The following is a 13695-nucleotide window of genomic DNA, read 5'->3' on the forward strand; positions in this document are numbered from 1 at the left end:
CTATACTTTCCTCCAACCAGCTTAAAACTATGACCCCTCGTGTTAGCCTTTTCTGCCCTGGGAAATAGTCTCTGGCTATCAACTCTATCTATGCCTCTCATTATCTTGTATACCTCAATTAGGTCCCCTCTCCTCCTCCTTTTCTCCAATGAAAAGAGACCAAGCTCAGTCAACCTCTCTTCATAAGATAAGCCCTCCAGTCCAGGCAGCATCCTGGTAAACCTCCTCTGAACCCTCTCCAAAGCATCCACATCTTTCCTATAATAGGGAGACCAGAACTGGACGCAGTATTCCAAGTGCGGTCTAACCAAAATTTTATAGAGCTGCAACAAGATCTCACAACTCTTAAACTCAATCCCCCTGTTAATGAAAGCCAAAACACCATATGCTTTCTTAACAACCCTGTCCACTTGGGTGGCCATTTTCAGGGATCTATGTATCTGCACACCAAGATCCCTCTGTTCCTCCACACTGCCAAACAGAGGGTGCTGTATGTGTGGAATGAATTGCCAGAGGTGGAGGTGGAGGTTGTTACCATTACAACATTTTAGAAAAGGCATCTGGATGGGTATACAAATGGAAAAAGGTTCAAGACAAATATTTTTCGAATGCTGGCAAAAGGGACAAGATTAAATTTAGGACACCTGGTCAGCATGGACCGTTAGGCCTGGTTGTAGTGAAACAGATTGGTTGCCACCTAGCCAATTCTGGGGAACACTTCTTCAGTACTATTGCTGATATGTTAACAGGACCTTTGGGCGCCCACGTTGATGTTCTTTTATCCGTTTTGTTTCAATTTTATCTTTAAAACTTCGTAATATTCTGAAATGACCAGGAAGACAGTCAACAGTCAGCCACATTGTAACTTGAGTAGCATGCCACCTCACTCCACAAAGTCTATCCATCTACAAAGGCAGGGCTGCAATGGAATACTCCCCCGTTGTACGGTTGAGTAAAGCTCCAGCAATACTCAAGCAACGTAACACCATCTTGGACAAGTGAAACAGTTTCATTTGTACCATATCCACATTCACTCCCTTCAGTACCACGGCCCAATACCAGCAATGTGCTCCAACTACAAGATACACTGCAGAAATTCAAAGCTCATTCAACAACATCCTCCAAATCACTTCCATCAAGGAGGACAAGGGCAGCAGATAACATGGGAACACCACCACCTGCAAGTTCCCCTCCAGGCCATTCACCATCCTGGCTTAGAAATAGGGTCCTCCTTTTATAGTGTTACTGAGTCAAAATCCTGGAACTCTATCCTAACAGCATTTAATCTACCTGCAACACACAGCCTGCAACAGTTCAAGCGGCAAATAGGGATGGGCAATAATTGCTAACCCAGCAATGACACCCACATCCCATGAATGAAAAAAAGAGCATATTTGGCCATTTCAGAGAGCAATTAAGAGTCAACATGCTGCTGAGGTTTTGGCCTACATGTGACTCCAGACTGCTTTTACAATAGTGAGTTTCAGAGTCATCATTAGATTTTTGTTCTACATTTCTAAAAATTCTACATTTGAATAAATTTGAAGTCCGCCATTTGCCATTGTGGCATATGAACCCATTCTCCCAAAATGTTACCTGCGTTTGATTACCAGTCCAGCAATGCCATTATGTTGGCAGAATCACAGAATCCCTATAGCATGGAACGTGGTCATTTGGCCCATACAGTGCACACCAATCCAACCCTTCAACGAATATGTCACCTCGATCCAGCCCCAGCCAAAACACCATAACTAGTAGCCCTGTATTTCCCATGGCTAATTCACCTAGCCAACACATGACTGAACACAATGGATAATTTCTGCATGGCCAATCCACCTAGCCTGCACATCTTCAGACAGAGGAAACCAGAGCACCCAGAGGAAACCCACACAGACATGGGGAGAGTGCACAAACTACAGCGGCAGTTGCCAGAGACTGGAATCAATCCTGGATCTCTAGTGCTGAATTGCAGCAGTGCTAATCAGCGAGCCAACAGGCCGTTCTTTAGGGATGGGCAACCAACACAGATCTTGCCAGTCATACCCACATCCCAATTTAAAAAGCCATTTTCAGAGCTCCCACAGGGTCCACAATTGCAGCCTTTGTATCTATCACAGGCCACGTGTGGACAGGCACTAAACATACTGTACTCCTTTGAAGCAGCAGCAACACTTCCTCCCAATCTCTCACCTGCCAAAATACAGAGTATTTTCAAAGACTTCATCATTGCAGAAATTGCTCAAAATTTTCTTACGTGATTAAGGACCATGCATCAACAAGCAGTATCAAAGCTGGGGATCTTTTGTAGTTGTCTGCATATCTCAAGAACAAATTCATTAAATGGACCTCCGTGGTCCAATTTTGGTGTTTGGGAATGAAAGCAGATGGATGGGCTTTGTAGAACCAAGTTAAAATGAGTTCAGCAGCCTCCAGCACAAGAAATGTCCCTCAGGATGGCACAGACTGTAATAACATTTCCACAGACATGACAAACCTGAATTTTTGACAGTGTGCAATTGAAATCCAACGATGGTGGAAAGCTTTGTAAATCCTAGAACACAGCAGTAGATGTGCTGAGTATTTCAGCTTTATTTTTACCCGTAATTCCAAGTTCCTCATTCTCAAGTACTGATTACCACCCTTCTTAAAATTATCATTAAAATTCTAGCAAATGAAAAATGGGCAGTAAGAGTTTCTTTTGAATAGATAAAGAGGAGAAGCCAGAATGAACATGGACCCTTTAGAAAATGAGGTTGGGAAACAGTAAATGCGGAATCAAAACGCCAAAGGAATTAAATAAATATTTTGTTTCAGTTTTCACAGTACAGAATATCCACCGCATTCTAAAAAATACTAATCTAGCACCAAAAAGTGGAAAGAAAATGAACGGAACACTAAATTTAACAAAAAAAAGGACTCGGGGACTAAAAATAACCAGATCAGTCATTATCTAACTGACTAGTAGAGCAGACTCGAACAGCCTGACTGGCCTGCTTCTGCTATTGCATATCATGGTCTTAAGTCCCCTGGACCCGATATATTGTATCCGAGAACACTAAAGGAACAGCTGAAGAGATAATGGATGCACTGGTAATCTTCCATGAATCTCTAGAATCTGGACAAGCCCAAGGATTGGAAAACACCCAAGTTACACATATTCAAAAGAATGGAAGACAAAAAAGTAGTTACTGTAGGCCAGTTAATTTAGCATCTTTCATTGGGAAGATGTCACAGTCAAATGTAAAGGATGTACTTTCAGAGCATTTAGAAACGCATTATACAAATCAAGCAGATAGTATAGCCTTATGAAGTAGAAATCATGCCTGACAAATTTATTATAATACTTTGTGCAGGTGATAAGCTGAGTAGAAGGAAACAAGTTGATGTAATATGTTTACATTTCAAAGAGGCATTCAATAAGGTACTGCACATAGGGTACATAATAGCCCAGTGTTGGGAGTGGTTTATCAGTGTAGATAGAAAACAGTTGGAATAAGGAGGGGCTTTCTCAGGATAGCAACCTCTAACTGGTGAAACGACACAGGACATGTTGGGACACCAATTATTTACCATACATATTGATGACTTAAATGACTGAAGTTAACGTATTGTCGCTAAGTTTGTGTACGACACTTAGGCAGAAAGGCAAGTGGCAACGATGACAGTCTGCAGGGAGATTAACACAGTTTAGGTGAATGGGTAAAACCTTGGTAGATGGAATATAACGTGGGAAAATGTAAGGCTATGCACTGTTGCAGAAAGAATAGAGAAGTTGATTTATTTTTTTTAAATGGTGAAAGATTATAGAAAGCTGCAGCAGACAATGATTTGGGAGTGCTTGTGCATAAATCACAAAGCCAGCATTCAAGCTCAGCAGGTAATACAGAAGGCAAATAGAATGTTGGCCTTTATTTCAAATTGAATGGAATATAAATGTGGGAAGGTTTTGCTAAAATTATGTAAGGCACTAGTCAGATCACAAGCAGTGGAACAGAGGAAACAGTTTTGTCCCCTAATCCAAGGAAAGTAGTACTGGCAGTGAACCTTTTCTGGACTGCGTCCAATAAGTTGATACCAGGTGTGGATGGCATGTCTTATGGGAGGTTCAAGAGATTGGACTAGAAGACTAGATTCACCAGAAGAATGAGGGGCAACTTTATCGAAACAGAATCTCAGAGTTTGAAGCGGTTGTTCCCCCTAGGATGTCAAGGGCCAGGAGATTATAACGTCAGACTAATGATCATTAGAAAAAGATGAAGATAGATTCCCCCTCTCAAGGGAAGTGAATTTGTGGAATTCTTTATTACAGAAAACAATGGAAGCTGTATAATATATTCAAAGTGTATTCACGGCTAAAATTGACAGTATTTAAATTGAAATGAATCTAGAGTTACAAGGAAAAAGGCAGTGAATTTGGAATTGGAGATTATCAAATCAGCCATGATTGCAATGAAAGCAGAGTTGATTTGGTGGGCCAAATAGCTTGCTTCAGGTCCTACATACAATGGTCTTACAGAAACAGGTTTCCTGATGAGAACAGTTCAGATCCTGACTAGTCCATGTAAGGCTATGCACTGTTGCAGAAAGAATGGAGATTTCTGATGAATGATTAAGTTACCAGATGGAGTAGTTTTTCCTTTAACTAATTCATCAAAACTAGGAGATTTTCACAATTAAGGTCACTTTAATTCCCTCTTCCAAAAGGGATGGTCCTAAATTTTCCAACCTCTCCTTATTACAGAATTCCTTAAAGTCAGGCATTATTACAGCAAATCTCCTGTACCCAGTCTCTCCTTCGAGGCCATGTCCAAAAGCACAACACTCGGACCTAAAAATGACTTACGAAGGTCCAGTATGATCACTATTTTATATTCTATTCCTCAAATTTATAAATCAAAAAAGCAGCATATGTTTTTAAGTCATCTTACCAATTTGTCCTGCCACTGTAAGTGCAGGAAGAGTATTACTGGGAATAAGTGAGAAAGTACTTGAAATTACAACTGATTAGTGATTAAGTGATTAAAAGTTTGATGATGCCAGATACAGACCATGGCCTGACCAATCATCACAAAATCAAAAGTGGTGAAATAAGGGTAAAACTGAATACTGTTGGCCCAATTTCAAAAGTTGCCTATGGGCAAGGGCTGAAGGGCAGCAGGCAAACGAGAGGGGAAAAAAAAGAACCAAGATTGGAAAAGTGAGACACTCAAAAGGCTGAAATTAGAAGCCTATATTCTTGGGATATATATGTATAAAATAAGAGTGAGAGTGAAGGAGGAAAACATTTTGGAGACAATAGAAATTGCTTTGGGCAGATTTTTCACAATGCATTTACAAAATGGGGAGTCACTGCAAGGCTGTTAATGGGAGATTTCAATTGAACTCCATTGAGAAAAACCAGCTCAATTCTACATGTACATTAACAAAACAGATTCATGGGCAAGTTGCTGAGAATATCCTGCTTTACAACGTCACATCCCATGCAAAAGACTAGACAAGCAAAATCCCCTTATAATGCAACAAATAGGCTTGTATACACCAATGTAAAGCAGTTTGGTGGATAAATACATCAGTGTTAGACACTGAAAGACAGCAACGTTGGAAGGATTTTATAAATAAAAACTGTATACTTTCATTGACCTGAATGTATGTTACATCATGCAATACAGCACCTTTCTTTTATTCAAGGTGGGGCTTGTCAATGCAGTCAACGGAGTTCAATGCACGTCCAAATCAGCATATACTTTGTTTTATTTTCATATTACCGGGCAGTATCTGTAGACATAGTACTGAATAAAGCCAGGGCGTGAAAACCCTTATCCAGTGACATCCTTAACTGTAGTTAAATTTAATTGTAAAGTTGTATATTACACTGGCATAAGGCAACTGAAAATAAATTAAAAAACTCAGGGACAATTTCTACATAAGAAGCAACCAATTCAAGCCCACACCTGTACACATTTAAATCTGGATTAAATACTGTATACATCTCAAGCTACAAATTCAGATTTAATGTTACTGAGTGAAACATTTATCAATGTAATTTTTACATCTTTTATGGGCATCAGTTTGCAGCCATTCTAAGGCCAGAGATGCAGTTCACCATATGTATCATGCTTTAAAATACTCAGGCTGGGCCTTCTTTTCTCCCGACATGATGTTCATTCATCTTACTTCAATCCATTTACAAAAAGTGAGCAGCCTTGATTTGCTCATGACTCTTTGCTTTAATATTACACAATTATCAAAAGTCTAGAAAATTTTGTAAACCTGTGGCACAGATTTGGTGCTCATCTCTCCTCTCTTTTTTCTGGAATTCCAGACTTGATTAAGGTTGCTTTGTACTGCTGCAGGCAGCCACAGATGCTTTTTACAAACCCCTTGGAGAGGGGGAAAAGTGGGAAACCTATGTCAGGGTAACCACGCTTCTCAGGGAGGAAGCTCCTGTAACTCTTTCGCCTTTTCTTTGGCCTGACAATAGCTTGTGATGATCCCTTCTGCTCCACGGTTGGGGAGCAAGTTTCAGTAGGTTGCTGCTCAGCAGAATCAGTCTCCAGACAGATATTTTCATCTGAGCCCGCTTCTGCTAACTTCTGTGGCTTAGTACTCACATGATCTTCAGAATTTTCCATACCAGGCTCTTTAGCAGCTTGAACAGATTCAACAATTTGTGCTGCAGATGGTGAGAGACCATCCACTCGACTGTCTGCTGCATCAGACGACGAGATTGGAACGGACTCATCTTCAGCACTATGGCCAAGTTCAATGCTTCTTTGGATCATTTCATTGATTTCCAGCCAAGACTCCATCCTGTACAGGAGGCGCCATCCATTGGTGTAGAAGTGCTCTTTTATTTCGTGTTCAAAAATTTCCACAGGTTTCTGAATGAGCTGAGTCATAGATTGCACCAGTTTTATAAGGGCCATCTCATTGTAACAGCGACTGTTCTCATAACCCTCCTGAAGACCACGATCACTGTCAAATCCAGCCTCATTATAATAGGGTTCATTCACCAGGATCAGACCTGGAAATTCAATCATGGAGATTTTCAAATTATACTGAGAAAACAAAACAGCTTAAACATGAACTGATAAGCCCGTGTTTACAATATGTTGCTGGATCAAGACTGGAAGCTTCTAATCTAAAATTTACAAAGATCCAACAGAATTAAAAGGGAACAATGTAATCTACTGATCTGTGCCAACTTTTGTGATGGTGTATAAACAGTCATATACCGCACAGAAGAGGCCCTTTGTCCCATCAAATCTGTGCTGTCCTATCTACTGTAAACTTTTCAGCCTGTGCTTTGCTACACACCTTGGGGAAAAGTATTACTTTCTAGATCAGTTACATGACTCCGCTACTTCAATTTCTGTTCCAGAATGTTTAAGGGACTTTGGAGGCAGTGTGGGAATTCAGAGTTGAAACGGACAGGTGTTTTTTGCTTAGAGATAGCAAGAACTGCAGATGCTAGAGTCAGAGATAACAGTACAGAGCTAGAGGAACACAGCAGGCCAGGCAGCAGAGGAGCAGGAAAGTTGACATTTTGGGTTGGGAACCTTCTTCAGAAATGGGGAGGGGGAAGGGAGCTGAAAAAGACAGAGGGCTGGGAAAGGTGGGTGGATGTTGATAGATGAGTGCAGGTAGGCAGTGGTGGGGATTGGTCAGTGAGGTGGGAGGGGCAGATAGGTGAAAGACAAGATGGACAGATTGTCAGGTCAAGGAAGCGGGGATGAGAGGGAGGGTTGGTCATGGGATTAGGCCGGGGTTGGGGAGGTTTTAAAACTGGTGAATTCTATATTTAGGCTATCGGGCTGTAGGCCCGGAGGTGGATTATGAGGTGTAGTTCCTCCAGTTTGCGCTGGAGACACAGGATGGACATATCGCCCAGAGAGAATGGGAGGGGGAGTTAAAATGGTTGGCAATCGGAAGGCGTTCTCATCTGTCACATAGAGCGCAGATGCTCCACAAAAGTCTCCGAGTCTACGCTTGGTCTCACTGAAAAGGGTGGCCACATCGGAAGCAGTGGATACTGTAGACTAAGTTGACGGATGTGCAGGTGAACCCCTGTCGGCTACAGAAAGTTTGTTTTGAGCCTTGAATGGGGGTTGGGGTTGTTCTATCCAGAACAAAGAACACTACAGCACAGGAACAAGTCCTTTGGCCTACCCAACCTGTGCCAGCTGAAGACCCTTTGCCTCTACGTGGTCCATATACCTCTATTTCCTGTTCACATACCTGTCCAGATGCATTTTAAAATGTTGCCATTGTGTCTGCTTCTACCACTTCCACTGGCAGTGCATTCCAGGCTCTTACCACCCTCCAAGAAAAACAACTTGCCTCTTGCATCTCTTTTAAAGTCAACTTTTTAAGGTAAAAATGGATATGTCCCCTAGTAATTGACATTTCTACACTTGGCGGGGGGGAGAAAAACTTAACTATCCATTCAATCCAATACCTCAATTTTGTAAACTTGTATCAGGTCACCCTCCAGCCTCTAAGGTTCAAGCGAAAATAGAGTTTATCCAATCACTCGTCATTGTTAATACGCTCCAAACAAGGCAACCTCCTGGTAAATGGGATCTGTACCCTCTCCAAAGTCTCCATTTCCTTCTGGGAGTGTAGCCACCAGAACCGTATGCAATATTCCAAATATAGCCTTACTGAGTTCTATACAGCTGCTACATGACTTGCCAATTTTTATACTCTATGCCCGAACAATGAAGCCATGCATTTCATATGCATTTTTGATCACCTTATCCATTTATGCTGCTACTTCCAGGGAACTGTGGACGTGCACTCCTAGATCCCTTTGTATGTTAAATGCTGTTAAGGGTTTTAAGGGATTAACAAAAAAATGCAATTAGAGTATGAGGGCAAGTTGGCTAGAAAATGTACAAGTGGATATCAACAGTTTCTAAAGGTATATTAACAAGTGTTGGTCCTCAAGAGAGGCACAGAATGGGAGAAGTTAGCAGTAGATAAACAGCTGTTGAATTAGTCAAATATTTTGCTTCTACCTTCACTACAGGAGACACAAAAATTCCAGTAATAGCTGTAGATCATAAGGTTGAAAAGACAAACTTGGTGATATTACAATTAGCGGGGAAGCAGAACAAAGTAAGCTGACAGAGCAATAGATTGTCAAATTTCGAAGTTCTGACAGATTTCATCTTAGCACCCCACAAGAGGGGGATCATGTGGTCATAGGTAATTAGTTTTCTAAATTTTGCTAGAGTCTGGAAAAGATTTCAAAGGTGAAGTAGTAAATATTGAAGAATGGAGGGAGATGGAATACAGGAAACTACAGGCCAGTTAGTTTGACAGCTGTCATTCGGAAAAGTTAGAATTGATTATAAAGGAGACTATAGTTGGTCGCATAGAGAAAAAGAAAATCAAGGATGATAAGAGTCAGAGTTTCCAAGTAAAATCATGTTAACGGATTTATTGGAGCTCCTTCAATGAGTAACATGTAGATAAAGAGAAACCTGTAGACAACAGTACTTGGATTTTCATGAGGCATTTGATGAGGCACCATATTAAAGGCTCATGCGAAAAGTAAAGCTCTTGTAAAAGGGATAACATATTAGAATGGACAGAAGTCTAGCTGGTTGATAAAAACTGCATAAATGGGTCTTTAATACATAGAGTGGAAGTTGTGCTGAAACATTTCTCACAGTTTAAGTGTTTATATTTTTAAGGCTAAAGCATTCTACCTGCTAAAATCGATAAAAAAAGTTATTTGCACATCTCAGAAGACTAGGGGCCTATTTGGTAGCAGCACTACATACACCACATACACTACTGACTAAAAGTGGACACTAACAATTTATTCACTCAATAATGGGAAAATTTCACAACCATTGTAATTTGCTGCCCAAGGATTATATACTGCATTCAAATTGATATTTTGTCCAAATGAAATGCAGGACTAAATTTCCATTGAGCTGCCCCAGGTGATCTATTTCTGGATTCAGCTTTCTAGTCAGTACTGGATGTGATAGCATTATAAAAGACACACACACACACACACACACACACACACACACACACAATGGACATTTCTTGAAACTGGTCGTCTTTTGAACATTGTGATTTGGTGGAATGTACCTGAACGGAACCCACCTTGTCTTTTCCACAACCATATATTTGAACTGGGTATCCCTCACACATCTTCATGTCCACACTCATCACAGTTTGGTATAAAAGGGAAATATTTTGATATCAGTCCACAATACTGTCTTTTCCAAATTCATTATCTGTTATCTTCACAATTGCAGTCTAATCAAATGCATGTCACTATCATAATTGCACTTCTGGGAATCTGCTTTACAGACGGTCACACTGCAGTTGACTAAATTGAAGGATTGCAGCAGTGTCCACATCACTGTCAAGAGCAGCCAGAACCTTAACTTTATCACTCCAATAAATGCATTCTCCTAAATAAAGAGTCTTGGTTTATTGATCTTGACCTTTGCAAATTGCATAGCTTCAAAGTACTGCAAAAAGCTTCTTTGCAATAACTTGCACAGGGATGCCAATCCACCAAAGACATTACTCAGAGCCCTTAATTCAATGCAATATTGTGGTTTTTAAAGAATTGTCAGGCATTTTATCGTATTGTTGCACTTATTCACTTGGTCTGTGTGCAATGCTCATTAAATTGTTGAAGTTTCACATTAATGCTTTCACGTGAAAGCATCTCAATAGTCACCTCATTTCATTCAGTGGCATTTAGACTATATTATACTGACTTCGTAAAAATCTTCAAATTGTCCTTTCTTCACAGTTCATTTGCTGAAAATTGCATACATTTGTCTTAGAAACATTTCAAGACATTATACTGTTAAACTGAACACAATACTGTTTGGACAAACGTTAAAGTTTGTGTGTTGCAAGCTTGTGGCTAATCCATTTTTCTTCCCCAGCATAACAGAGGAGCTGTCTGACATATATATCGCCATCTTCTGTAAATCTACGTCACTTAACAAAACATTTCTTAATTGCTATCATAATAGATACATTGGTACAAGCAGTCAGTTTCAAAATTCCTACAAGTCTTGTAATCAAGTTCAGATTCCGGTCAAAACGATGTACATAGTCAACTTTCTTTTAGTATACTGAAATATCCATTATTTCATCCAGTATCAATATATGAAAACACGATTTGCACAATTCATCCAAGAACTGCCTATAATTACCAAGTCAATCCTCTACAAATTTGATGACACTATTCTCACAGCAATTAATGCAACAATGTCATTCACAACATGATCATGTAAAGTCTTGCATAGAAAGCATGGTGTATTCATCTTCATCACAAGTATATTTTAAGAGAAGAAATTTCCACCATACCATCCTCACAGTTTAAGTGTTTATATTTTTAAGAGGATTGGTCTTGGTCCTTTTGTTCTCTGTATGCTCCATCGTAATCTCAACTTCCTGGTGTTTCAGAGAGAGTCCATAAAATTTCTCCTTTGCTTTAGCTTTGTAAATAACAATAACTACATACACCATTTGGCTCAAATGTTGCCATTGGTAGTCCAATTCCCAATCCTGCCCCAGAAAACTCTCACCCAGCATTTGCTTTAGGGAAAATAGTGCATATAACATCATTTGCTGCACGATAAGCAAAAATCCCATTAAACGTATGTTGTGTTTATGGTGTAGATGGCATCTCTGTATCAACCTCAAAAAGCCATTCCCTTTTGAAGTTATTAACAGGACTTGAGGACTCATGTGCTTTACTTTTGAACACACTTTAAAAACTTACCAAAGGAACAAAAGCTTTAAAACATGGCCAGAAATACAACTTGCTACTTGCATAATTTGTTAACCCTTCTCAATTGGCCACGTCTTTCCCAGACGTTAGAACATAGAACATAGAAAAGTACAGCGCAGTACAGGCCCTTCGGCCCACGATGTTGTGCCGTGTATTAATCCTAATCCAAAACTAAAATAACCTAACCTACATTACCCACAATTCACTGCTGTCCATGTGCATGTCCAGCAGTCGCTTAAATGTCACTAATGACTGTTTCCATGACTTCCACTGGTAAAGTATTCCATGCGCTCACAACTCTCTGGGTGAAGAACCTCCCTCTGACATCTCCTCTATACCTTCCTCCTAACACCTTAAAACTATGACCCCTCGTGGCAGTCAATCCTGCCCTGGGGAAAAGTCTCTGGCTATCGACTCTATCCATGCCTCTCATTACCATGTACACCTTAATCAGGTCACCTCTCTTCCTCCTTCTCTCCAGTGAGAAAAGTCCGAACTCAGTCAACCTCTCCTCCACATCCTTCCTATAAATAGGGCGACCAGAACTGGACACAATATTCCAAGTGTGATCTCACCAGGGTTTTGTAGAGCTGCAGCAAAACCTCGCGGCTCTTAAACTCGATCCCCCTGTTAATGAAAGCCAAAACACCATATGCTTTCTTAACAACCTTATCCACCTGGGTGGCAACTTTGAGGGAGCTGTGCACTTGAACACCAAGATCCCGCTGTTCCTCCACACTGCCGAGAACCCTGCCTTTAACCTTATATTCAGCATTGAAGTTCAACCTTCCAAAATGCATCACTTCACATTTATCCAGGTTGAACTCCATCTGCCATTTCTCAGCCCAGTTCTGCACACTGTCAATGTCTCACTGAAGCCTGCAATAACCCTCGATACCATCAACAGCACCGCCAACCTTTGTCATCAGCAAACATACTAACCCACCCCTCAACCTCCTTTTACAAGTCATTTATAAAAACTACAAAGAGCAGAGGCCCAAGAACAGAGCCCTGCGGGACACCACTCAGCACTGACCTCCAGGCAGAATATTTACCATCTACAACCACTCTCTGCCTCCTGTCAGCCAACCAATTCTGAATCCAGACAGCCAAATCACCCTGTATCCCATACCTCCTGACTTTATGAATGAGCCTGCCATGGGGAACCTTATCAAAAGCCTTGCTGAAGTCCATGTACACCACATCCACTGCTTGACCCTCGTCAAACTATCTCGTGACCTCCTCAAAGAAATCAATAAGATTTGAGAGGCATGACCTTCTCCCTGATCATTCTCTTATTCCTCACTATGAGTAAAATGCCTTCGGGTTCTCCCTAATCCTTCCTGCCAAGCCTTTTTCGTGCCCCCTCCCGGCCCTCCTCAGTCCACTTTTGAGCTCCTTCCGAGAAAGCCTGTAATCCTCTAAAGCTGTGCTAGACTCTTGCTTCCTCCACTTTCCGCACGCTGCCTTTTTCTTTTTGACGAGAAGCACCTCTGTTTCCGTCATCCAAGATTCCTTAATCTTACCCCTTCTTACCTGCCTCAGAGGAACAAATTTATGCATCACTCGCAACAAGTGTTCCTTAAACAGCCTCCACGTTTGTTGAAGCCCTTTCTGTGGAACAATTGCTCCCAATCTGTACTTCCCAACTCCTGTCTGATAGCGTCATAGTTTCCTTTTCCCCAGTTAAATATCTTCCCCTGGTAACAGCTCCTTTCCCTTTCCATAGCTATGGTAAATGTGAGGCTGTTGTGGTCACTGTCGCCAAAGTGTTCTCCCACCACGAGATCTGACACCTGTCCTGGCTCATTGCAGAGCACCAAATCCAAAATGGCCTCCCCCCCGTCAGTCTGTGCACATACTGAGTAAGGAAACCCTCCTGAACACCTGACAAAAACAGCTCCATCCAAACC

The 13695-nt window shown here is 41.1% G+C and overlaps 1 protein-coding gene across 1 annotated transcript in view; it reads right to left on the bottom strand.

The window, feature by feature from the left end:
- Positions 1-3303: 3303 nt before the first annotated feature.
- LOC125463857 ((E3-independent) E2 ubiquitin-conjugating enzyme UBE2O) overlaps positions 3304-13695 on the bottom strand; it is a 138966-nt gene continuing 128574 nt past the window's right edge. The window contains exon 18 of the mRNA XM_059653564.1: positions 3304-7024. Within this exon, the coding sequence (XP_059509547.1) occupies positions 6291-7024 (734 nt within the window). The 3' untranslated portion in view covers positions 3304-6290. The remainder of the gene's footprint in view (positions 7025-13695) is intronic.

The sequence above is a fragment of the Stegostoma tigrinum genome, chromosome 22 (genome assembly GCF_030684315.1).
Source record: "Stegostoma tigrinum isolate sSteTig4 chromosome 22, sSteTig4.hap1, whole genome shotgun sequence".
Classification (NCBI taxonomy): Eukaryota; Metazoa; Chordata; class Chondrichthyes; order Orectolobiformes; family Stegostomatidae; genus Stegostoma; species Stegostoma tigrinum.